Source organism: Durio zibethinus, chromosome 28, assembly GCF_047325235.1.
Source record: "Durio zibethinus cultivar Kanyao isolate XHJ-2024 chromosome 28, ASM4732523v1, whole genome shotgun sequence".
Classification (NCBI taxonomy): domain Eukaryota; kingdom Viridiplantae; phylum Streptophyta; class Magnoliopsida; order Malvales; family Malvaceae; genus Durio; species Durio zibethinus.
Window position 1 is genome coordinate 3116449 of NC_143189.1, and position 25647 is coordinate 3142095.

The window sequence follows — 25647 nt, forward strand, 5'->3', positions numbered from 1 at the left end:
GACAACTCATTAACCTTTTATCAATCATAACACGCCAGCCAAATCAAGAGAACATGAACCGCTAAATTTGGAAGTTCATGGCTGCTTCTCGTCACTCGTCAGGCCCTTGCATTAATCACGTTATCATGACCAGCAACAATATCGATCACTCTATTCTGTGGCATCCTTGGGAAAAAATACTTGCCAGCCAGCTGCTTATTTATACAGCGCAAACTAGGGTAAGCCTCGAGATTGAACCATATACTAATTCGTTTTCATGATTAAATTTAAAAGCCACTAGAATAAAATAACAAATAAATATTAATAATCTTTCATATGGGATTTCAACAACAATTTTGATGCACTAAAAATTTTTGATCTTTCAGCATCACTACTACAAAGCATCCCATAACTGATTTTCACCCTTCAACTCGGATCTCGACACCAACACAAATGTAGAAAAATGTTAATAAAAAAAAATCTTAAGGATTCAGATTTTAGACGGCTGATTTAACCCTCGACGGTTGTTCTAGCAGATTTGACAGCAGGTTTACCTTTTTTTTGTCTATTCTTTTGGTCCTTATTTCTAGCAGAGGGTTTAGAGGTTAGACCACTGTAATACTGTATTCGAAATTGAATCAGGGCATCAGCTTATGCAAATATTTAACTGTCTGAACTTTCAGATGTAAAAAACAGCTAAGATTGAACAGAATCTGGAAATTATAATGGAACTCGAGATGCTCTCTTTCTAATAATCAATGGGGGTCGGAAAAAATGGATCTGACCTACAGATTTGGGCCATTTTACAAGGTCCATGGGCCTATGGCTTCGGCCCAAAATAACAATCAAGTCAGTGTACAATGTAACAAAGTAGGTGCGTTTGGGTCATTTTATAAGATCCATGGGCCATTGGCTTTGGGCAATCGAAAAATCAAGAAAGAAAGCCTCTATTTGCTCTGTTGCAAAAAGGGTCACCGAAAGCGAAGAGAGAGAGAGAGAGAGAGAATGGGGATCGAGGAAAGCCTCAAATGTTTGAGCAACAACGAAGAAGAGAACAAGAAGCCTAACCCTAATGTGAAAGAGGATGAAGAGGAGGAGCTGGAGGAAAGGGAGATCGTAGGGGAAGAGGATGATGCGACGTCTTCTTCATCAAAGAAAGTTGTGGTTGAGCAGCCCCACCGGCTGGAGCACTCGTGGACCTTCTGGTTGGATAACCGGTTTGGCAAATCCAAGACTGCTACTTGGGGTAGTTCTATGCGCCCTATTTACACTTTTGCCACCGTCGAACAATTCTGGGGGTTATTATCTCTTCTTTCTCTTTTCTTTTTTAATTTTCAATTCAAAGCTTGTGAAATTTGTCATTTATTGTGGGTTTGTTTAATTCTTCTTTTTCTTTCTTAGTTTTTGGATTTTGATGACATGTTAGGTTCTGGCTTAGTCTTCTGAAAAAAAAGAGATTTTTTCTTTTCTGTCTCTAATTAGTGTTTGGGGTCGGAGATGTTTTTGTTTCTTGAAATCTGGAAAATTAACGTTTTTATATTCTCGTTTGTTTCTGCAATTGATCATTCGGTGATGTATTGATTTTTCTATAATTCTGTCTATGGAAACCTCAACCGAAAGCGGGCTGTAATAATAGGTTTCTCTTTGTTTCTCCGGTGAATGTCACTTATAGATTTAACTTCCAAACTTTTCTGATTACAGTCTTTACAATAGCATACATCATCCAAGCAAGTTGGCTGTGGGAGCAAACTTTCATTGTTTCAAATATAAGATTGAGCCAAAGTGGGAAGACCCTGTCTGTGCTAATGGAGGCAAGTGGACTGTAACCTTCCAGAGGGGGAAGTCAGATACGTGCTGGCTGTACACGGTATTGTTTCAGATAATGTAATGCGCACTTGTGTATGAAAATTTGAAGCTTAATGGAAAACCTGGCCTGATCTCTTATTTGTCTGCTGTACTAGTTGCTGGCTTTGATTGGAGAACAGTTCGAGTATGGTGATGAGATCTGTGGAGCGGTTGTTAATGTGAGAGCCAGGCAGGAAAAAATAGCATTGTGGACCAAGAATGCTGCCAATGAAGCTGCGCAGGTGATTAGAATTGCTTTATTAGGAAAAATGATTTTGGCAATTCCAAAACCATTCTCATGGGGTTTTTGTTTTTAATGGCTTGTGCATTTCAAAAACCATTTTTCATGGGTTTTTGTTTTTAATGCAGATAAGCATCGGGAAACAGTGGAAAGAGTTACTTGATTACAATGAAACTATAGGCTTCATATTTCATGTAATGGCTTCTTTTAATTTGTACAGATGTTTCATATTATTTTGTTTGTCTTTTTTTTTTTTTTTTTTCTTTTTCAGTTTGTCTCAAGTTGTGGGCTATATGAACAAACTCATTTGTTTGCTCTTTCAGGAGGATGCAAAGAAGCATGAAAGAGGTGCCAAGAATCGCTACAATGTATGACTTTTAGAGTTATTCTCTACTAGATGCTAAGAGCGACACAAGACTGAAAGCAATCTGTGCTTCCCTTGTTTGCCTCCTTTCAAGTTCTGATTTGTTTCACCTATGGCTATTTCTACAAAGATTTTTAGCTATGTAATCGAATGTTAATACTGCCTTAAATTGCAGTTTGCTGACCATTTATAGGATCTTTATCTGTCAGGACTCCATTTTGTTCTAAGGTTTTGTCATGTTTATAGTTCTTACCTTGCTTAAAGGTTACCTTTTTCACATAAACCTGGAACCATATCAATCTGGATTGATCTGGTTAAATTTCAACCTCTAAACGGATTGAACCACTCAGTTCCTACATTCCCCTGGCAATGAAAGAGTCTGTGATACATAGGGCCTTCATTAGTCCTATACCGATGTTATCCAACCTCTGTTTGAAATTTCACTACTTTTCTTGAAAGGCATTGGGTTGAAGTTGATGCTTAATTGCTGATATTTTGTTGACATTGATACTTGGTTGACGATTTCGAAAATCATCCCGACCTTGTGCTAAGCTAACCGGCTAATTCATATTTCAATGGATTTTCGAGAAACTCATCAGTAATCAGTTCATGTGAGCATGCTAACCATTTAACCTTTTCTAGTCTCTCTTTCGTTTGTAGAAAAAAAATTGGACAAATAAAATAAAATTTGTGGAAAATGCCAAATGCAGAAACGTCAAACTACAGCTAATTTGAGATATAAAGAAAGGAAATTAAATCATTCTTTGGCATCATCTTTTGATTGCGTGGAGATCTTCAAACTTGTTTTTACATGTATAATTTTCACGTTCAGACAACTTCCAACTTAATGCAGTCACATGGAGGCTGGTATACGTCTCCACGGAAAAATTTGATAACGTTTTAGGTGAAATTAAGTTTTTTATAAAAAAATAATTCAATAAAAATTAAAATTGAAAATAATATTTAATATATTAAAATATTTTATTATATAAATTCAATATGTAAATTTTAAAAAAATTAATAAAAATTAATATATTTTTAAATAAATATTTTAATAAAAATTTTGACAATATTTTACTGTTAAATAAATATTCATCAAATTTAAATTATAAAAAATATTTTAAATAATTTTTTCTTAAATTTTGTCGATCATTTTCAAAAAAAAATTTCACAAATCCCACGTAAAAGATTTCGTAAAAGGCTTGACCTCCGTAGCTTATCCAAAAGCCCTTTGTTTTTTAATGCAGCTGAAGATTCAACTACTTCTGCTGGCTATAGTTTCGTATCCTTTCTTTTGGAACGGTACTCGAAAATTGAAAGCTCTAACCTAAGCCTTATGGAGTCATCAACAGATGGACAAGTTGTTACCTTTGGAAAATCTCTCATAGTTCCTAGTGTTCAGGAGTTGGCCAAGAAGCCCATCACCAAAATCCCACCTAGATATGTCCGTACAGACCACGAACCTAGCTCTGTCCTTGCTGATCATTACCAGCTAACATCCGTCCCGGTCATCGATCTTCTGAAATTGGCTGCTGGGGATTTCGTTGACTCTGAACTTGAAAGATTACACTCTGCTTGCAAGGACTGGGGATTCTTCCAGGTAGGTCATGTTTTTCTTTTATCAGAAATTTGGTTCAGAAGAAAAATATATTGCAAAATGACGAAACTGTTGGAGCCCGGGCATAGCCCTATTGCTTACAGCGATGGCACAGGGGTTTTTGCTTTTAAACGTTTCTTAGCACTTGTTGGCAATCTTGATTTCTATGCTGTTCAAGTACTCTGCTTTTTCGAGATTTGCTCTTGTGGGGAGGGAAACTAGGGCTCACTTTACAATTCAGGTGCTAGAATTTGATAAAACAAAAGATACTATGCATTTCCTGTCTCCATCGGATTCGGTTGATTTGATATGAATCTGACAATCCTCTCAATCCCCTTTGGGAGTTACATTAGCCACCGAAGAAAATATTATCCTTTGAATGCGTGATTATTTATCTTTTTCTTTTCTTTTTGCAAATGTAGGTAGTAAATCATGGCGTTAGTATGTCATTATTGGAGGAATTCAAGTTGGAGATTGAAAATTTCTTCAAACTTCCTCATGAAGAGAAGAAGCTTCTTTGGCAACAACCAGATAATCATGAGGGGTTCGGCCAACTGTTTGTAGTATCAGAAGAGCAGAAGCTAGACTGGTCAGACATGTTCTATGTAACCACACTGCCGCACAATCTTAGGAAGACTGACCTATTTGAAAAACTCCCCCTTAAGTTAAGGTATCTTTCTCCCTCACCTTTTAGTTTCTTAGCCAATCATCTCTTGGTTTGATGGAAACAAAAAATGGTATGCTGCAACAGAAACAATATTTGCCATGGTTCTTGAACCTGGAATTGAGGCTCATGAAATGTTTGATTTTGCTTTCAACTTCATATTTTTTTTTGCAGAGAGACCCTGGAAGAATATTCCATCGAAGTCAAGAATCTAGCTATGATAATTTTAGGTTACATGGCTAGTGCCTTAAAGATGGATGTTGTAGAAATGAGAGAGCTGTTCACTGATGGGGTTCAATCAATGAGGATGAATTACTATCCTCCATGCCCTGAACCTGATATGGCCATTGGTTTCAATCCTCATTCGGATGCTGATGCTTTGACAATTCTCTTTCAGCTCAATGAAACTGAAGGCCTGCAAATTCGAAAAGATGGAAAATGGGTTTCCATTAAGCCACTTCGTAATGGTTTTGTAGTTAACATTGGAGACATCATGGAGGTATACTTTATATTTGCTCTACATGGTATAATGAATGGTCTAAATTCTAAAATTTACTTTACTTTTGAACAAGCCACTTAGTTGTAAGATATTTGATGCCTTAATGAATGACAAAAGGAGAAAAACGTGTTGCATTTCTTTTAATTGACACTTGAAGGAAATGTTACATCAAGTTAACAATGACAGTTATATTTCTGTGTTTGTATGCAGATTCTGAGCAATGGAATTTATCGCAGCATTGAGCACAGAGCAATAGTGAACTCAACCAAAGAGAGGCTATCAGTTGCAACATTTTATAGCACCAAGTTAGACTCAGAATTAGGTCCTGCACGTAGCCTCATTGGTCTGAGTAACCCACCAACTTTTCGGCGAGTCCCTTTGGAGAAGTACTTAAAGGAATTCTTCGCTCGGAAACTAAATGGCAAGGCTTACCTTGATTTCATGAGAATAAAACACGGGGAGGAAAATGCAGGCTGAAAATTGGTGCAATTAGAGATTGTTGCCTTTTTTTTTTGTTCTGTTTACTGTAAAAATAAGGTGAGGAAAAGAGAAGGTAGCCTGAAAATGTAGGGAAAAACACCCTCCTATCTTCACCGGTGACCAGGGTGGTTGGCTTGGCGACACACCATCAACCATTTCTTTTACCGTTTACCCTCATGATTTATGCAATTATGTTTGTTGGAAATAGAAGGGGAAAAAAAAGGAATTGTCCATTGGCGGCGAGTGGCAATGTTTACAACTGTCTTGCACTGTAGACCAATCCAATCCGCCATACAAATAAATTAATGATTAAACAGATAGGCCTCATGGTCATGGGCTTAAGTTTATCTTGCGTTAACGCTAAAGAAATAAAAATAAAAAAACGACGGCGTTCCGACACAGTCAAAACCCTAAATCTAGAGCGAAACGCTTAAACACATGCCCTCCTGGAAAACGGGATAAACAGAGAAAAAGCAACCAAAAAACAGCTAGAGGAACAGGTGCTCCCAAGTTTCTTTGATTACCAGGTAAAGTATTCTCTTTCTCCTCTTCCAGCTTTCATCGCCGTTGCTTTTAGCTAAGAATGCTTATTAAGGGTGGCCCAATTTGATAGGGAGTGATGGTAGAAGAAGAGTAAGTAGTTCACAAAACAAGGGAAGATTAAGTACCCAAAGCACTAAACTTATTTTGCTTTTTAGATTGGGTTCTAATTTTTTATTTTAAATTGCCTAAAAACTTGTAGAGTTTGTGATGATGGAGGGTCAACCCCAAGTTAAAGCTACACTTCGGCTTGGTTCTGAATTGTATACGGTGAATGCCAAAAAGGGTGGTGCTCTCTCTGAGCAGCTGTCTTCAATGAAAGAGGAAAGTATGAGCATATTGAAGGAATTCATCACCAAACACAATGTTCCCAATGATGTCCCTGATGAATTGGTTGAAAGCTCTTCCGAAGACGACGAGGAAGATGAACAAGTACCCAAGAAGTCTCACGTCAAGTCCAAGAAAGCAAAGATAAATTAGCAGTAGCTCTATTGCTTCAGTCCAAAACAAAAATTTATATGGAACTTTTCTAGTTTTCAACAGTCTCCTGTGTTATTGAATATACAATGAATCAACTATTTTAGCATTGTGTTGAATGCTTTATGAAATAGATTTGAATGAAAGACCTAAAGTTATGGTACTTTTTAACTAGATATGGTTTTTATGCATGATATGTTATCTAGAAGTAGACATAGTCATTTTAATCATGCAGAGTCATATGATAGGAAAAATATACAAAAATGTGATGTTCAAAATTTTAACAAAAGATGTATATAGGGGTGATAAAAAAATATATACTGTGTTTGATGTAGATACTGATAATTTTCATATTTAACATATACTATACATGAAATAAGCACAACATGAATATACAAATTACCATCTCTTTCTAAAAGTTTGATTTGTGATTCTATTGCATTTCAAACAACTTGTTTTCGTTGAATTCATACAGCATATGCCCCATTTTATAGTTTGATCTGTGAATTTTTTATATCTCACATTCTCCTGTTAGGCAGAGTTTGCCTTGCGGTTGGTTGACAAACCTCTAAGAATCGAAAATCTTTTATATGGAAAGAGGTGAATGAAGTTGGATTTTAATTTCAAAAGTGAAACTGTGAAATATGAAGGCATTGTTGAATCCTCGTTCTTTCATTGCAGACTGTAACAACAATCGATCTGTTATTTTACAGGTGCAAAAGACTTGTCCATCTTGTTCTCAGCATAAAATGATTCCAGAGTATATCTTTAACCTGCAACTGATATCAAGAACTGATAATAATTCAGCATATTCAGGCCCACGCATATCCTTTTAAGCAGTTTCCCCAACCATATATCTAGAAGTCAGGAGCTATGGAGCAACAGGCGTGCGCATGCAAATACAATGTGGAGGGAGCAAGATAATACTCAGATCAATAGTTAATGGCATTAAAATCAGAACTGAATAATGAAAGATGAAGCATAGTTCTATAATCTGAATAATTTCAAAATAGATAGATAATTTACAATAAATTTTATCCTATGCTACACGGACCAATGGCTTCATTCCCAATTGCAAACTCGAACTATGGAAAATCCATGATTTCCAGCAATACGTTACAAAGGCAAGTCTTTTGCAACCAATGTCAGAATAGAGCATAATCTCTCCAGCAGGCATCAGTTGCATCGTGTCTGGACCTAGCATTATAAACCAAAAACAATTATAAGCGAACTTCTGCAACTTTGTTAAAGATAGCTCGATTTTAACAGTAAAAGGAAGACAACACTGGAAAATGGAAAGGATATCTAACCAGACCCACCCAAAAAGATAACATCAAAGATGAATCATGTGGGGTAAATTCTAGAATAAACAAGTCTCTCCCTTGCACACCCAAAGATATAGACTCATTTCTGGATTACATGATGCAAGCTATACAGTTAATCCATGAGAAACATTCAAACATAAGATCGAGCTATAACAAAAGCAACAAGGTATACCTATAAAGCCATGGATGCACCAGGCGGTGACTTTCAGGTAAATTCATTCATAATCATTAAACGTTCTCCCTTAATGAATACACACTAATAGCAAACTTCTATCAAGCATAAAACTCCCTTACTAGCCTCCATGGACTAAATTGTTCAGAATCCACACTGTCATCCAAATGGCTAAACCATCAGGTTCACGTGTTAATAGTTAGTTAGCCAAGGTAGGGTATGAAACTGGGGCATGCCAAAGTCAAGGAGATTCAAATAGGAACCAGTATGATTGAAGAACTTTTAGTGGTGATGGAAAAAGTTTTGGTGGGGCAAGGGAGAATGAAAATTATGATAGATGAACTTTAAATAGTCATTATGGGTAATATTAGTGAGGAACCCTCTTTCTTTTGCACAGCCCACTTCCAATCTATTTTTATCTTTTCCACTAATTAGGTTTATTAACTCCCACATACATTCTACATTTCTAAAGCAAACTTCAACTCCACGAACTTGGAGGACCAAGATCTCCACTCACCATCCATAACCCCAACCTCCCCTTTTTCTTTTCTGGAAGAAATTGTTTAGGAAACATCTTAGATGCATGGTTTCCCACACCTAAGCATATTTATACTGTGTAGTTTTTCTTATGCCAAAAAAAAAAAAACACAGAAATGACTATATATGAATAGGAACAACCATTTACCCATGATTAAGTAGAAAGTCATGGTTTACGTCATTAATCTAAACTAAAACTTAGGGTAAGACATAGAAGGTGTGTTCCAATTCATTAAAAAAATGTTGTATTACTGAAAATCTTTCAAACCTTAGGAGAACACTTAGACCACTCCTTATATGGTATTCATTATTCATTCCCATTACAAAGATGGAATGCAAGGGAAGCAAATATATGAAATCAACATATGAATAAAAAATTCTTAACAAGCGATAAGTCATATCTGAAGAGGACGCATTATCATCTGGCCTCTCGATCCAAACAATCCAACCATTGCACTAGAGATCTCAATATACACAAGCACATCTGCGTTCTATATGAACATTTTGATCAGACAATCTTTCTGCAATATGGCAATCTGCCCAACATTAAAATTTGAACTCTTAAACTGTTCTGATCAATTGCAGGAGAGACCTTAACACCACACCTTCAAATCCTTATTAACATTCAAATTTCCATGTTTCCTCTGTTTATACCCTTAAAAAATATAAACTTAAACAAATAGGAAACAAATTAAAAATATATGCCCCTGACACAGAAGTTTCTTCTCCATAGATAAGGCAAACCAACTCGACTCTAGATTACGACAATGTATATAGCACAAGCAATCAAGCATTTTAAACTGATTGTTCTAATTGTCACCTTGGTTACCCATCCTCCTATGACAGTTATAAAGGGGCAATAATACATTATTCAGCATAATAAAAATTCCCTTGTTAGTTAAAGTAATGCAACATCAATAGAAACAATACCAAGCAAAGTCTCTCCCCCCCACCCCCCAATCAAGCAAAATCGCAAGGATTTGCACAAAACAGACAGCAGAATCAGACAACATTTAATCGTTGGTTCAAAAATAATCAATACCAAGCTAAAAAAAACCCACACTTCTAGTAGAAGAGCAAAATATAGTATAGGCAAAAATGGCAAGATTTGAATAAACCCAAACATTCTCTTAACATAAAGGAAAACAAACACAACCTATTAAATCCCCCAAAAGCTCAAACCCCCGATGCTGACACAACAAAATAGCACTAGAAATAATGAAAATAAACTAATCTTCACCCACACCAGATAAAAGAACAAAAAGGAGAAACACTTTAAAAAACCAAGGAATGAAAAGACAGGAAAAAAAAAACCTTCTGGGCCAAAACAATCTCCCAGGCAAATGTAGTGGCGCGAGCAAAACGCCAGAGCCACTGCGGGCTGCTTGAGACCTTGCAGCAGAGCACATCCTAAACCCTAAAATTTGTTAAGAGAAAGACAAAAGACAAAGTAAAGACTAAAGAGTTAAACTAAGAAAAAATGTAGCCTTCATTTATATTTTAACTGCTATGAATAAAAAAAAAAAAAGAAAGGGTTTTAGGGAGAGTAATCTTTCTGGGTATATAAGCAGAACTACAGTCTAGACAGAGTAGAAAGTGAAAGCTTATAGTTTTGCACGAGTCCCAATGAAAGAGAAATAGAGAAGTTTTGAAGGGGTTGAATGTAAATTTAGTTTTTTTTTAAATTTGCGTATCCGAGGTCTTTTGTTGTGGCTGCTGTTTTGTTTTGAAAAATGAAACCCCGGCACTGCTTCTGCTGGCCCCGCTGGCTGGCCGTTGCTGCTCTGTTTTTTTATTTCTTTTTTAGTTTTTGTTTACTTTTTGTCTTTGTAACTGCATTTAACACACTGTGTCTCCTTCCTCTGTTTTCTTTTCTTTTGGGTTGGCTAAGCTTTCAGGTTTCTGTACTTCATTTACTACTGCTACAACTCTACTACTTGCTATGGTATCTTGTCTTTTGTCTTGCCTTTTTTGGCTGCGTGGGAAGCACTCTCCAATCAGGGGAGGAAACACAATGGAGAGATTGTATTGGAGGCTGGAGCTCTATCCTTTTTTGTTAGTGTGCCAGACTACCAGTCAAATTTTCAACAAAAACTGATGCTCCTTCACTTTTCTCTGCAAATTGCCAAAACCAATTGCTTGTTCTTGGCACTTGACCAGGGCTGGTGCTTTTATGTTTCTGGGTAAAAAAAAATTAAGTGTTTTCTAGATTTTTTTTTTATGCATCAGTTTCAGTAGGTTTCATTTGGTTGTCGTTTAAGCATTACTTTGAGAAGAATAGCTAACTTATCAACTTAAAATATAAAAGCATTGCTTTTAATGCTAAAAGTTGCATTCTCTGTTTAACATGAATTTGGTCAGCATAATGAAGTTAGAAGTAAATGGGAAAAAAAAAGGTTATAAAAACAAAATATTCCAATTTCCTCTTGATGTAATGGCCGAAATGCAGAACCCAAATCACTTGCCCCATTGAAAGCCAAGATGCTTTTAACATTTTGATTTTTTCCCTTTCTATTTGGGGTTCTTTTCCCTGTTTGTTTGATCATTGAAGCCATTGCCAAAGGAAACAAAAACCCAAAGCAATAAAAGTGGGCTGGAGGAAATTGGTGTGAATGGGCTAGGGTTCCTGTCTGAGAACCGACATAAATGTGGTATGTTCGAACAGGCCTTAGGGGTGAATGTCCAGTTCAGTTCTTTTCAACCATTTTGTCCATGAATGATTTTGAAAGTAAAAAGGCAGAAAAAAAGAAAGAAAGAAAGAAAGAAAAGAACAAATCAAGTAAAAGACTTCATTTGCTTTAGAGTTCAATTATACTTGCTTTAAGATTCAGTCGTAAAACGTGATCGACATGTCAAATAAACCTTTAGTCATTCAAAACAAAACCATTTCCTTATGTGTTTATGGCTTAGCTAATCCATTTTTTGGTTATCTTTCAAACGCTTCCCTTTAGAAAAAGATAAATGTTAGTATTAAACAACCATGATTATTGATTCCATCTGCTCCTCCAATGATTAGAATCAATAGATTATTATATCACCTTTTTTCAAAATAGTATCATGTTTCGCCAAATCTAAACAAGAAGCATGCTCTTTTGACAAAAGCAAATGTTCCCATGTCCCAAAGCAACATTCATATGCTACCAGCAAAAGAACACGATGGAAAGCGAAATAAAAGGAAAAAAAACGTTGCTTTAGGGAGACAATTGGGGTCCCCCTGCTAATGCTTGCAATTGCAAAACAAAAACAGGTTGAAGGTATCTTGCTTTTCATGTATGTATAGTGTTAAAAAGAGAAGAGAGATGTACTGTTTGAGGAATTTAGATGCTTAAGCATGCATCTTTGCATGGGGTTTTTGTCAACTTTGTCAAAGCATGAAAGCAATCCCTTTAAAAAACAATCTCCTTTATTATTATTATTATTATTATTATTATTATTATTATTCATAATCAAATTGTATAAAACCTCTTGGTTTCAAACTATAAGCAAGAAATAAAAATCACTTCTGCTTACAAGAAAAAGTTCAAAGCAGTAGAACTTAGGGCAATAAAAAAAATACCTAACTATTATTACAAGTTCTATTGTATTTATTCATGTGCAACCCTATAAATTTGTATGTCAATCATAATGTAAGAAAAATAAATTTTATTTCGATTAATTCATATAATCACTCTTAAAAGATAAGATTTAACAAGTTCAAAATTTAAATTTTAATGATTATAACCCTTTTACAAGAGTTAGAGCATCCAACTACTTTCGCAAGGAAAAGGATGAGAGCACAAAATTATGCCATGTTAAATGCTTCTGCTGAGCATTTTATCCACCATGAAAAACTAAGTATAGAAGAACATAAGCATATATTCTAACAGGTTAGAAATTATTAGTGGTGCCCTTTTAAGCAAAGTTTGTAGCACTATTTTAGCCTGCCACTTCTTTAGAAAAAGAAAAATGGCATCCCTCCCTCACATTTCTTTTGAACAATTTATTTGGTGGCTTTATTAATAATGGAACCGCAAACTTATGCATAAACTTTATTTATCCTTGTGATTATGCTAAGATAAATGTATGTGTAATTTTTTTTTTTGGATAAATTACAAAGACAACACAGTTATAATTACAATAAAAGTATTACGTCCATATAAAAATTACTAAATTAAATAAAATAAATAGACCAACAAGCCAATATATATAATTGAATAAATCCTACATAAAATTGAATCAAATAATTATCTTTTAAAATATGACATTTAGTAAGTCTGAATTTTAAATTTTAACCATTTTCAATACCCTTTTTTATTATCAAATTACAACATTCTTTGTAAAAAAAAAGAAAACTCATACATGAACTTGAACACGAGAGCTCAATGTTTCAACCCTGGGTCGTTAATGACCATTTTGACTAATTACCGCAGATAATTTTTCAAAATCCCTTTAAAAATACAAAAAAAAAAAAATCCAAAATCACTTATAAAGACATTCTGGTCAACAAATTAATTATATTGTAGAAATATAAATGGTGGAAAATGAATCACGTTATAAGTATATTGACCTTCGGTAACTAATTATGAACCGAATATGCGTCATGATTTATCTTTTCCTATTCATTTTCACGTCATAAATCAAAATACATACCGTAGAGCTATACATTTTCAATTTTAAGTAACAACTATTTTAATTAATTAATGTTATCTATACATAGCTTGTATTACATCCAAATCTAAAAGAAAATTTTAACATAAACTTTTAATTTATAATTGTAATATATAAAAAAATTATTTCATAAATTTTTTAATTCTATAAACGAATTAATAAAAAATACATATCCCTTAATATATATTAAAAAATTAAAAAAATGTGTCGTTCCTTTAATTCTACTTATAATTTTAAAAATTTTCATTGAACTCGTATATAAATAGATATGATTTCTTCTCCCCTAATGTGAATTTATAATATTCATATTAGGGGTGAAGAAAATAAAAAAGAAAAGTGAGTGTTGAGAATTTTGTGATCATAATTATAAATATTATATTTTATAATAAATTATATAAAATTAAAAAAATTACAACTATGATCATCGTAATTACCACAACGTGACTAAAAACATGTTCTAATCGTAATTTAAATCAACGCAAGCTTATGCTTTGTACAAGGACTCTAAAACTATTAGACTATTAGTTAAATACTGTATAATCGGTTCCTGTATGAATGTAGTTTTACCAAAATTAAAGTAAACATAGAACGATTTTTTTGTTGTTGAATAATGGAGTTATCAGCAAGTTTATATATATATATATATATATATATATATATATATATATATAGAGTAATTAACAAAAATAGGAGGAAAATCGGGTGAGACTAAGGCTAGCTTCTAGAAAACCAAAGAGAAAAAGAAGGCAATTAGTTTTTTTCACATAATATAAGTAGACAAGTTTTCCCACTTTTTTAAGAAGAAAAAGAAAGATCAGATTCGAAATGAACAAAGAAAATTAACAGTAAGAATTACTCAATATTGAGATTCAAAAGTAGTTTTATATAAAAAAAATAGTGATTGATTTTCTGAAGAGAACCTTTAAATTTGTTCAGGTAATACCCTCCATACAGTCCTTGCCTTCGTTGAATTTGTTATCATACTTTGCTACGTCTCTCTATCTTTCTTTCTGGTTCGTTTCTTTTTCTTTTTGTGTTCTTCAGGCAACGTTTATGTGCAAAATTCTCTTCTCTTTACTCTACTTTCTTAGTTTCTTTTTTTTTTTTTAATGTTCTAAGGCATTGTTTTTTCTGACACAAACTAATAAACGCAAGAAAACTTGGGTTGTTTTTCACTTTTTTGTTCGTTTTAATTTTGATCGAGAGGACAGTATGTATGCAGAGAATTTATTGAAGATTGAAAAAGATGACAGAAAATGATGGAGGATCATCATTGAGAAATGAAGATGCTGAAGGAAACGATTACAACATCAAGAAGAAAAACAAGAAAGCAGGTGATCAGAAGGTGCCTTTTTACAAGCTGTTTTCATTTGCTGATAGATTGGATATAGTTTTGATGATAGTAGGAGCGATCGGAGCCATTGGCAATGGGATGACACAGCCTCTCATGACGCTCATATTCGGACAACTGATCAATACTTTTGGTGCCACAGATCCATCCTACGTCGTAAAAGAAGTCTCAAAGGTTAAACAAAACAACTCTTTCTTGTTTATTTTCTCTTTGTTGGGTTATTTTGATTTTCATTTTTGATTTCATGTGGAAGCATCATTGACATTCCAACTGAAAAACTATTCATATGGATTTTAGCTTTTAAGCAATGTTCATCTTCATAGATAGAATAAAAAATACAAGTTCGAGTTTGCTCCTTTATTTCTTTGTTTTAAAGATTAGTCGACCATTTGTTAAATATATTGAGGTCTTTTCAATTGATTGAATTTAATTTTATTCATTCCATTTATCGAAGAAATAATAAAAACCATGGCTGCCGGCTTTACAGAATCAAGAAACTGAAACTGGGATCAGTCTTTTTCTAGGCTTTTTTTTTTCTCTTCCCAGTGAAACTCTGGGATCAGTCTGGAAAGAGCCCCTTTATCGCGCTGTAAAGTATTATAATTAATTAATTGTAGTAATTTTATCTGACTAATTTTCCAGATTGCAGTGAAGTTTTTATACTTGGGGGTTTATGCCTGCATCGCCTCATTTCTACGTAAGTGTTGATACTGTTGCTCTCTTTCTTGCTGTATTTCAAGTTATATTCTGCTTTTTTAACTTCGTAGATAAATCAAGATTTTAATAAGTTAGGTATGTAGTGTTTGATGATAAAAAGTAAACGATATTTTTAAACAATTAAAATTTCAATTTTCATAAATAGAAAAATTAATGTACGTATATATGATTCTATATTTTATTTTAAAATTAATATTACATTTTACAATAATTTGCTCAATTATTTTCAATTAATTAGCCTTAATTTGCGTGTTTGATTGAATTACTTGATGGGTGTTACAGAGGTAGCATGTTGGATGGTGACTGGGGAAAGACAGGCCAAACGAATTCGTGGTTTGTACTTGAAGACGATACTGAGACAAGACATTGGATTCTTTGACACTGAAACAACGACCGGAGAAGTCATTGGAAGGATGTCAGGGGACACTATCCTTATTCAGGAAGCAATGGGCGAGAAGGTTAATACTATATTTCACTTCTTCAACGTTGTAATATAAAAAACAATTGCTATTATCAATTATTCTAACCATGTCAATGTCTAACAAATAACTATATATTCTGAATCCTGAGAACGTATAGGGATTTTAATATATGGTTTGTGACAGGTTGGGAAGTTTATACAACTTGTATCAGGTTTTGTTGGTGGGTTTATAATTGCCTTTGCGAGAGGATGGCTACTTGCGCTAGTTCTATCAGCCTGCATCCCTCTTGTTGTCATTGCTGGTGGAACCATGGCAATGATAATGGCAAAAATGTCAAGTAGAGGACAACTTGCTTATGCAGAAGCTGGAAATGTAGTAGAACAAACAGTTGGAGCCATTAGAACTGTAAGCTTTAATGTTCACCAAAGTTTGGATATTGATTTGTAAAATATCAAGTAACTTGATAGATTTTGTTTGTAATTCTTTCAGGTTGCATCTTTTACCGGGGAGAAACAGGCTATAGAAAAATATAACAGCAAGCTACGGATTGCCTATACTGCCACCATTCACCAAGGGCTGGTATCAGGCGTAGGACTTGGTGCAATGTTGGTTGTTGTCTTTTCCAGTTATGGACTCGCTGTATGGTATGGATCTAAACTGATAGCTCACAAAGGATACAACGGCGGACAAGTCATCAATGTTATAATAGCAATCATGACGGGAGGAATGTAAGTATAGTATTACTTCAGATTTTGTTGGCTGCTATTAACTGTGAAATACTATTCTCTCATACCTGTGAAACATTTTGTTGCCAAGCTTTTCCCTCTTACGTATTTTATTATCTCGGGATTACGTCATTGGGTCAGACAACTCCGAGTTTAAATGCGTTTGCATCAGGGCAAGCTGCAGCACATAAGATGTTCGAGACAATCAAACGGAAACCAAAAATTGATGCTTATGACACCAGTGGAATAACATTGGAAGATATCCAGGGTGAAATTAAACTCAAGGATGTGTATTTCAGGTATCCTGCCAGACCAGATGTGCAGATATTTTCTGGGTTTTCATTGCATGTCCTCAGTGGCACAACTGCTGCCTTAGTTGGGCAAAGTGGGAGCGGGAAATCAACAGTAATTAGCCTTTTAGAGAGATTCTATGATCCTGATTCTGGCGAAGTTCTTATAGATGGCGTTGGTTTGAAAAGGTTGCAGCTTAGATGGATAAGGGGGAAAATTGGGCTAGTCAGTCAGGAACCTATTCTGTTTGCAACTACGTTTAGGGAAAACATAGCATATGGAAAGGAAAATCCGACTCATGTAGAGATTAGAACAGCGATTGAGCTTGCTAATGCTGCCAAATTTATTGACAACTTGCCCCAGGTAAAAAAGCACTGGTTTTAATATTCTCTATCATGTAAAAAGCTGGTTTACCCTGTCTACTCTTCGGCATGTCTCAGCTAGAAGCATCACCGAATTAACAGTTAATACTCATTTAAACCATGCTAGAGGCCCAATCATATAAAGCATTTTTTTTAATCCAAAATTTTCAAGTAATTAATTGAAGAATTGGTATCTGGCTGCAGGGGCTAGACACCATGGTGGGCGAGCATGGAACTCAACTTTCGGGCGGACAAAAGCAAAGAATTGCAATAGCAAGAGCCATCTTGAAAAACCCAAAAATCCTCCTCCTTGATGAGGCCACAAGTGCCCTGGATGCTGAGTCTGAACGAGTTGTTCAAGATGCACTTGTAAAAGTGATGTTCAATAGGACAACTGTGGTGGTGGCACATCGGTTGACAACTATCAGGAATGCTGACATGATAGCAGTGGTGCACCAAGGGAAACTTGTGGAGAAAGGTAACATCAGTAAACCAGCATTTTTAACCTAAATTTCTAAATTATTTCATCAGTTGTTAGTATTTAAGAGTTTAATTCTAGGAACGCATGAGGAGTTGATCAGAGATCCAGAAGGGGCTTATTCCCAGTTGGTTCGGCTGCAAGACGGAGCTAAAGAAGGTGAAGGTGCTCGAGCCAAGGAAGCAGAAAAGTCAGATGCAACTTCTGATATGGATAAGGCTATTACCAGGTCTGGAAGCCAGAGGTTGAGCTTGTCTTTGAGAAGGTCTATAAGCAGAAATTCATCAAGTAGCCGACAATCCTTCACATATAATTTCGGTCTTCCTGGTCCTATTAATTTCTATGAGACTGACGAAGCAGGCTTAGAGAGCAGTGTAAGAGATCAAATTGACATGGAAAGACGTAAAAGTGTTTCTATTAAACGGCTGGCCTCTCTTAACAAGCCGGAGGTGCCAGTTCTATTGGTTGGATCCATTGCCGCAGCTGTACATGGAGTAATTTTCCCAATGTTTGGTCTCTTTTTCTCATCAGCCATTAAATCATTCTTTGAGCCACCAAGTCAGCTGTTAAAAGATGCCAGGGTGTGGGCACTTTGTTATGTTGGAATGGGTTTAGTCACTCTATTAGTTGGACCACTGCAGAATTATTTCTTTGGAGTTGCAGGTGGGAAATTGATTCAAAGAATTCGTTCGTTGACATTCGAGAAGGTAGTCCACCAAAACATCAGTTGGTTTGATGATCCTGCGAATTCAAGGTATTTTAAGCAAACTTCTAACTTTCTCACGCTAGAAATTCTTGCAGTTATAACAACAGTATCTCTTTTCAACTTCTCAGTGGCGCCATTGGAGCAAGGTTGTCTGCTGATGCATCTACTGTAAGAAATCTTGTTGGCGATACCTTGGCCCTGATTGTACAAAACATATCTACTATTACAGCGGGATGAATCATAGCATTCACAGCTAACTGGATATTGGCTCTGGCAATACTAGCCGTATCCCCATTTATATTAATTCAAGGATACCTGCAGACGAAATTTCTGAAAGGGTTCAGTGCTGATGCAAAGGTCAGTGATACCTGCGACGATTTATTTAGATGAAGAGATTGGTTGGATTATGCTAAACATTGTTTATAAATATAAATATAAATATATATATATATATGTATATGCAGTTGATGTATGAAGAAGCAAGCCAAGTAGCTAATGATGCTGTTGGAAGTATCAGAACTGTTGCCTCTTTTTGTTCAGAAAAGAAGGTGATGGATTTGTACCAAGAGAAATGTGAAGCCCCCATGAAACAGGGAGTCCGTCTCGGACTTGTAAGCGGTTCTGGGTTTGGGTTCTCTTTTTTTGCTCTATATTGCACAAATGCCTTCTGTTTCTACATTGGAGCTGTACTTGTGCAGCATGGGAAAGCAACATTCGAGGAAGTATTCAAGGTAAACTTAAAACAACTATTTTCCATATTTTAACAACTATCTTGAAGTTGTTAATCTTAAATTATGGGTGTTTGCAGGTTTTCTTTGCATTGACAATCTCAGCCATTGGTGTTTCACAAACCAGTGCCTTGGCTCCTGACACCAACAAAGCTAAGGATTCAACAGCTTCAATATTTGAAATTCTTGATAGAAAACCAGCAATTGACTCAAGCAGCAGTGCTGGCACTACACTACCCACTATAACAGGTAATATTGAGTTCGAACATGTCAGCTTCAAGTATCCAACGCGACCAGAAATTCAAATATTCAGGGATTTATGTTTGAGCATGCCCTCTGGAAAGGTATGTTTACTAACACTCCAACTTACAAAATTTCAGAAATCAATTCCATTTAAAAGCTAAATCCATCTACTACTAGAGGTTTACAAATTTATAATGGAGAACTCTTTTGCTTAGTTTGTATATTATATTGCTATCTTTGCAGACTGTTACACTTGTTGGAGAAAGTGGGAGTGGGAAATCAACTGTCATCAGCCTTATAGAAAGATTTTATGATCCCGACTCCGGTCGTGTAACGTTGGATGGGATGAATATCCGAAAGATAAGACTAAGCTGGCTGAGGCAACAAATGGGATTGGTTAGTCAGGAGCCAATACTCTTCAATGAGACCATCCGTGCCAACATAACCTATGGCAAGCAGGGAAACGCCACTGAAGAAGAGATCATGGCAGCAACAAAAGCAGCAAATGCACACAATTTTATTAGCTCATTACCACAGGGTTATGACACCTCCGTAGGAGAAAGAGGAGTGCAGTTGTCTGGTGGGCAAAAGCAGCGAATAGCCATAGCAAGAGCCGTATTGAAGGACCCCAAAATCCTTCTGCTTGACGAGGCAACCAGTGCTTTAGACGCTGAATCAGAGCGGGTGGTGCAGGAGGCATTGGACAGAGTTATGGTCAATAGAACAACCGTTGTTGTTGCTCACCGCCTTACCACCATAAAGGGTGCTGATGTTATTGCAGTAGTGAAAAATGGAGTCATCGCTGAGAAGGGAAGACACGAGGCATTGATGAATATCACTAACGGGGCTTATGCCTCCTTGATAGCACTTCACTTGAGCTCTTCAGCATGAGGTGAAAAACAACCATTGGAAGAACTTATACCATTACTTCACGCCTTTCTTTTCAACTACCACTCGCACTGTGCAGCCGAAGATGATTTTCGAAAAACACTCCAATCTCTCAAAAGTAAATAATACCCGTCAATGAAATCATACTCTTGCCGCTAAAAGTTATCTATGCTAGGCCACGAAATGGCGACTTGAGATTGGTTTTTGTACTCCTTTTCATTTCCCCGTTTTCATTAGACATTAATGAATAACTCTTAATGTTCAGACATACCTACAGCAAGAAAATATAAAACCAGTTCCCTTCATCTGATCTTCTCTGGGTTACAGTGAAAGAACCATGCATTTTGTCAAAGTCAACAAAATCTTAATTTATGCATAAATGACTGATGTGTTTAAAGTGATCAAAGAATATAAACACCAACAAATTCTAACTTTTTAGTATCTCAAGATACACATAAGGCAAGAGAATGAACATTGCAGCAGAACACATCAGATAATAAGCCAGCATAATATGCTTTTTTCCTGGCATGAAAAGAATTATACAGATTATAACTCAATAGACTTCACCAGCCGGATTGGATGGAAGTCTCTGGCGCTTCTCAACATAAGCGGATGGAAACCACCCTGCTTTACCCTTGCATTCTCCTTCTGACCATCCAGATGGGCTGACCTGCAAAAACAAACAGTGCTTTAAAAATCTGAACAAGTAAATGAGAAATTCAATAAGGTACCTGTTTCATAGTTTTATTATTAGTAACATTACTTAGGTAGGCGCTAATCAAAAGCTTCAGCTAGAGCCAATTAAATTTAAGGTTGAAAAGGACAGGACCTACAGTATCCAATAAGGTACCTGTTGTGCAAAACTTCATATATTGGAGTTGCAAGCCATGCACCAACTCCTAAGTGAAAAGTTATCCAGCATTGTTCTTCATTTTTCAGCCCTTTACTTTAGCTTAGAGTGATCTGTGCAACTAACAACCTAGATAGCACCGGTCTATTGAGCTAAATGCAACCTATATGCAACTTAGATATAAGTCTAATGAAGGAAATAGAATACCTTTCGCACAACAACAAAGTCACCTACTGCCAAGCTCAGTTCCTTCTCGGATGCAGCAGAAAAAGGATGCATTGCCTGTGACAAGAAGCTCAAAATATTAGCTCTTCACATTCCTAAAAGGGGTCCAATATTTGCAAGAGGAATCCCCTTCAAGGAAGAGAAGCTCAAAAGTTAGAAAAACTCCTTGATTCATTCTAATTTTGATGTCCAATGAGAACTGCATTATGCAAATCTAACAACATAAGTTGATGTCTTCAACCATCAAGCAAGTTTCCTTTTTTTTTTTTTGTCTCTAATGTTATGCTTTTATGTAAGACAAGTCTTCTTGCTGGCAGATTCTTCAAATTTCCAAGATTAGATAAGCTTACTTCAGTCAAGTAATACATTGTTTTCCCTGAGCCATTGTCCGGTGCAATCACAGGGGGAGCAGATTCTTTGCGCTGTTTCTCAGAAACCATCTGACAAGTTCCACATAAAGGTATAAGTTCACATAATTCAAATAAAAAAAGGTTTCTTTACCAGAAACAATGAAGACTGGAATAACCTCAGCTTCAATCTCACTAAGAATTGCAGCCACACTTAAATGATAAGTCTTTTCCCCTTCAACCTACAAATGCATAGATGAAAATCTTGAATGGCATCCATGCATCAAGATATGCTTCAATTTGGAGACAGTATATACTGAAGTAACGTGCACGTATACCATAGCTACAAGCCTTTGTAAAGTCAGTCTTTGCTGCTGTGCTTCAACAGCAGCCAATGCGGCAGCAGCTTCTTTACCCAAAACTGCCATATTTGCTTTAAGTTCCTGCATCCTTGCTTCAGCAGCATGCAACTTTGCCACATTTTCAGGAAGTGGCGCTTCTCTTATTCGTGCTTGTCTTCTGGAAACCTCTGCTGCCTGTTTGCTTTTCATATTTAGTATGAATTATCAGTGTCTAATGCAAATCTTAAGAATACAGAATTCACACTGATGTTTAATATATAGACATGAAGCTCAGCTTTCAAATTAATTACCTGTGCCTCTGCTTCCTGTCTCATTCGACTATAGCGTTGAGCAAGATGACGAGCATCTTCTAAAGGAGTACCAGCGATCATTGCTCTCAAGGGATCCAAAACCTAATGCATTTAGAAATAGGAGGTCATATTTCTGCTTGGTATTGGTTATTTTCAATCAATTGTAAAGTATGCAATAGGACAAGTTTCACTGAATTGTGAAATAGGACAAATACATTATACAAGCATGTAGTTATGAAACATTTAAAAGGGAGTCCAACAAAAAGCCAACCTGTTGGGATAACAGCTTAATTAAATCTTCCTGCTCCTTCTCTACATGTTTACGACCATCACCATAAATAGCTGCAGCTTTAGCAAGAACATTTTCATTGATGTTTTCACTGTTTTCAGTTCCATATCGGCAACATTCTTCAGAGAACCTGGTTCCTAATCATAGATTAAGAACCGTAAGTGTAAAGTTTTGTCTTAAACATATATGTTAGTTATTTTAATTACAAATATTGATAATAGGACAATATAAATTCAAAGTGTATGAACTAATGCTACACCTGTTTCAATGTGCTTATACCCGATGGCCGTAAAAGCTTCTGCAGCTTTAACAACATCTTTCTGAAAATCCTGAAAGGAAGAAGGTAAATTCATTAAGCAAAGAGTCCATTGATATATGAAATTTGAAGTAAATACATAAGAAAATTAAAGAGAAACTTTTTATGATAAAGTTGTCAACATAGCATAATGTAACTAAGCTGCTAAAATATTATAATATAATCAAGCCATTAGTAGTCTCATAATATTTTGCTCCCTGTTTTGCCCTAAATTTTACCTTTGTACATTTTTTCACGAAAATGACACCAAGGGGGTGTAACTTTAAATGTAACTCAACTACATAAGATGCATTAAAGGGAGATGATATAAATTCCTTGCAAAGTTTAAGTAAAATTGCATGCTGATAATGGCTTCATTCCTAAAGATAATAACAGGGGATCATATGAGTGTTCAGTCCTTTTCAACAAGATAAATCACGGATAATAAAGGAATGTGACATGGTTTTCAAATTTAAGTTCAAAAATATAAAAAGGAAAATGACCAATACCCTTCCTGAACGAGTGGACCTGTACAGTTTATCCAGTTGTTGATGTCTTTGCATCTCAATCTCATCAATAACTACCACATCTGAGCTTTCATAACCAGTTCCACTAAATTGCTTTATTACAGCCTGCAAAACAAGTTTTATAACTCAATAGTAGAAGATATAAATATTTTAAAGTAAATCGTAACTAGCAAAGTAACTTATCAGGACTTAATTCAATCAAAACATGGCCAGTAGAAGAAGGTAGAAAGAGAAAGTTTTGATGGACAAGCGTGCTCCTAACAAGGTAACCAAATGAATGACATCTATGTCCATATGCAGACCAAATGCAATAAACATTCAATGATAAAGCCAGGCAATCAACATTTAGCAGATGTTTCAAAGCACTTGACATCTCACTGATTGCTCAACTTTCATTCATCTCACTTCCTTAAAATAAAAAAACGCCTCCTCCTTAGTAACTTGGAGGTAAGGGATGAAGCTTTGTAACAAAACAAACTTTTGATACTCTTTATCTACTATTTTCCATATGTTGGAGAAGTGGAGGAATGCAAATAAATACTTTTTTAAATGTAGGTATAGATTTTTCAAGATAGTTAGCAGAAGATAAACTCAATGATTGTTTTGCACTCTGCTGAACTTCGAATTTGTGATGGAACTAACTCACATACCTAACAAAATTTATACCACTGTGATGATTATAAATTACATTGAAAGTTTAGATTACCTCGACAATTCAATCTTTAATTCTTGATACTTTTACATTAGACCTTCAAACTTATAGAAGTCAAAGTAATCAAGGACATTAAGTCTACAATATCACAAATTATTCGTTCTTAAAATTTTAAGAGAAAAAAAAAACAAAAAGTCAGTTTTATTTTTTTTCAAGTTTTCCTACACTTTCCTAGCAACCAAAAGAATAGAACCCAATTCTCATTCAAGCCAAAAATACAAAAGAAAAGGTTAGTCAAGAAATTGCCTGCTGTTGCTTGGCAACTTGTTCTCTGAACTTGCTGGCTTGCTTCCTCAAAGCATCCATTGCTGCTTCTTCTAATCTTTCCTGATCCTTTCAACACAACGAAACAGATTTGCAAATTGGGTTTTCTTCAAATCTGGATTTTTTTTATTGATTGATTGATTGATTATCTTATCAGATCTAACAGCTGTATGTTTTGAAAGCTCGACCTCTTGTAATTCCTTCGAGCTCTACTTGACTGTGGTAGACTTTTTTCCTGTGATGTAGTGGTGTAGCTTCTCCTCTGAATCTGGACCGTTGGATGGGTTGATCCAAAATGGGGTTCTTCTTTTGACTTTCATTTTGGAGGGTTCCGAGCCCGTATCCCTCTGTCGGCGTTGCTCTTTCTTGGGCCCAACTTGCTTGGCCCAATTTGACCATACCGGACTATATTATATAAAAAATTCGTACGTTGCATATATTTTTTAATTTTTTCTTTAATGACCTTTATTAAAATACAATTCCCTTTGAAAAATTAAGGTTGAAATTTTATGAGAATAAACTTGAATTTTAATTTATATAGCTATTAATTGTGTGAAATTCATATTTGTAAATAATTGCTAAATTTTTAATATTTATTAAATATTTATAAATATATCAAATATGAGTACAAAATAAATATTATATTATTTGTTTTTATTTTCATATTTGATTGATATTTTTAAATTATATTCATTTTACTTTTTTAAGTTTAATATATATAATTTTTTATTCAAATAAAAATTAATTTTTATCTTATATGAATGAAAGTATTCTTTCTGTCCTAAAATTATTATTTTTAATTGATTTTTTAGTTAAAATAATTCAATTTTGATAATTAATTTTAATAAAATTAAAAAAATTTAAAAAGAAAATTTTTAAATTTTGAGCTTTAAATTTTTAAAAAATTTTAGTTTAATATTATATTTAAAAAATTAAAATTAAAATAAAATAATTTTGAAAAAAAAATTAATAAAAAACAATTATTTTAAAACGAAGGGAATAACATTTTTATGTATAATTATCTTCCCTTTCAATACTCGTCGGCATGTAAAAATGCTAAGTGCTTCTTGATCGAAAATTTCCCTCGTTAGTCAAAAAAAAAAAAGTTGAACGTTTTGTTTTTTTTAATCCTTTTCAAGTCAAGCAACTAGCACAAATCTTGAAATTCAAACTTAGATCCCTCATCTCCTCTGATCCGAATGCAACCA

General features: G+C 35.0%; 4 protein-coding genes, 1 long non-coding RNA gene and 2 pseudogenes across 7 annotated transcripts; 5 read left to right on the top strand and 2 right to left on the bottom strand.

Annotated features, from left to right (window-relative positions):
- Positions 1–901: 901 nt before the first annotated feature.
- LOC111280490 (eukaryotic translation initiation factor 4E-2-like) lies at positions 902–2679 on the top strand. Its single transcript, XM_022867947.2, has 5 exons — positions 902–1277; positions 1681–1846; positions 1941–2066; positions 2194–2259; positions 2389–2679. The coding sequence occupies exons 1-5, from the start codon at positions 985–987 to the stop codon at positions 2437–2439; spliced, it is 702 nt and encodes a 233-aa protein (XP_022723682.2). The 5' UTR covers positions 902–984; the 3' UTR covers positions 2440–2679.
- A 1017-nt stretch (positions 2680–3696) lies between these two features.
- Positions 3697–5902, top strand: LOC111280965 (protein SRG1-like). Of its 2 annotated transcripts, none has more exons than XM_089757140.1 (4): positions 3697–4029; positions 4449–4696; positions 4865–5272; positions 5376–5902. In XM_089757140.1, the coding sequence occupies exons 1-3, from the start codon at positions 3766–3768 to the stop codon at positions 5268–5270; spliced, it is 918 nt and encodes a 305-aa protein (XP_089613266.1). In that variant the 5' UTR covers positions 3697–3765; the 3' UTR covers positions 5271–5272; positions 5376–5902. The 2 variants fall into 2 exon arrangements, with proteins under 2 accessions (XP_089613266.1, XP_022724255.2); XM_022868520.2 differs by having other exon boundaries at positions 4865–5189; positions 5400–5902.
- A 517-nt stretch (positions 5903–6419) lies between these two features.
- On the top strand, positions 6420–6860 carry LOC111280966 (uncharacterized). The gene has a single exon (XM_022868521.2). The coding sequence runs from the start codon at positions 6420–6422 to the stop codon at positions 6687–6689; it is 270 nt and encodes an 89-aa protein (XP_022724256.1). The 3' UTR covers positions 6690–6860.
- A 747-nt stretch (positions 6861–7607) lies between these two features.
- Positions 7608–10947, bottom strand: LOC149510640 (uncharacterized). Its single transcript, XR_016335075.1, has 2 exons — positions 10035–10947; positions 7608–7883 (listed from the first exon to the last, which is right to left on the bottom strand). It is a non-coding gene; the product is annotated as an uncharacterized LOC149510640 (long non-coding RNA).
- Positions 10948–16536: 5589 nt separating this feature from the next.
- On the top strand, positions 16537–18809 carry LOC111280544 (ABC transporter B family member 9-like; annotated as a pseudogene). The gene is made up of 4 exons (XR_016335030.1): positions 16537–17236; positions 17440–17713; positions 17795–18467; positions 18548–18809. The product of XR_016335030.1 is annotated as an ABC transporter B family member 9-like (transcript).
- A 68-nt stretch (positions 18810–18877) lies between these two features.
- On the top strand, positions 18878–20414 carry LOC149510641 (ABC transporter B family member 9 pseudogene; annotated as a pseudogene).
- Positions 20415–20620: 206 nt separating this feature from the next.
- On the bottom strand, positions 20621–24650 carry LOC111280847 (SH3 domain-containing protein 3-like). The gene is made up of 10 exons (XM_022868361.2): positions 24422–24650; positions 23446–23568; positions 22901–22970; positions 22624–22778; positions 22353–22454; positions 22039–22236; positions 21880–21942; positions 21704–21793; positions 21336–21410; positions 20621–20948 (listed from the first exon to the last, which is right to left on the bottom strand). The coding sequence occupies exons 1-10, from the start codon at positions 24479–24481 to the stop codon at positions 20832–20834; spliced, it is 1053 nt and encodes a 350-aa protein (XP_022724096.1). The 5' UTR covers positions 24482–24650; the 3' UTR covers positions 20621–20831.
- Positions 24651–25647: the final 997 nt, after the last annotated feature.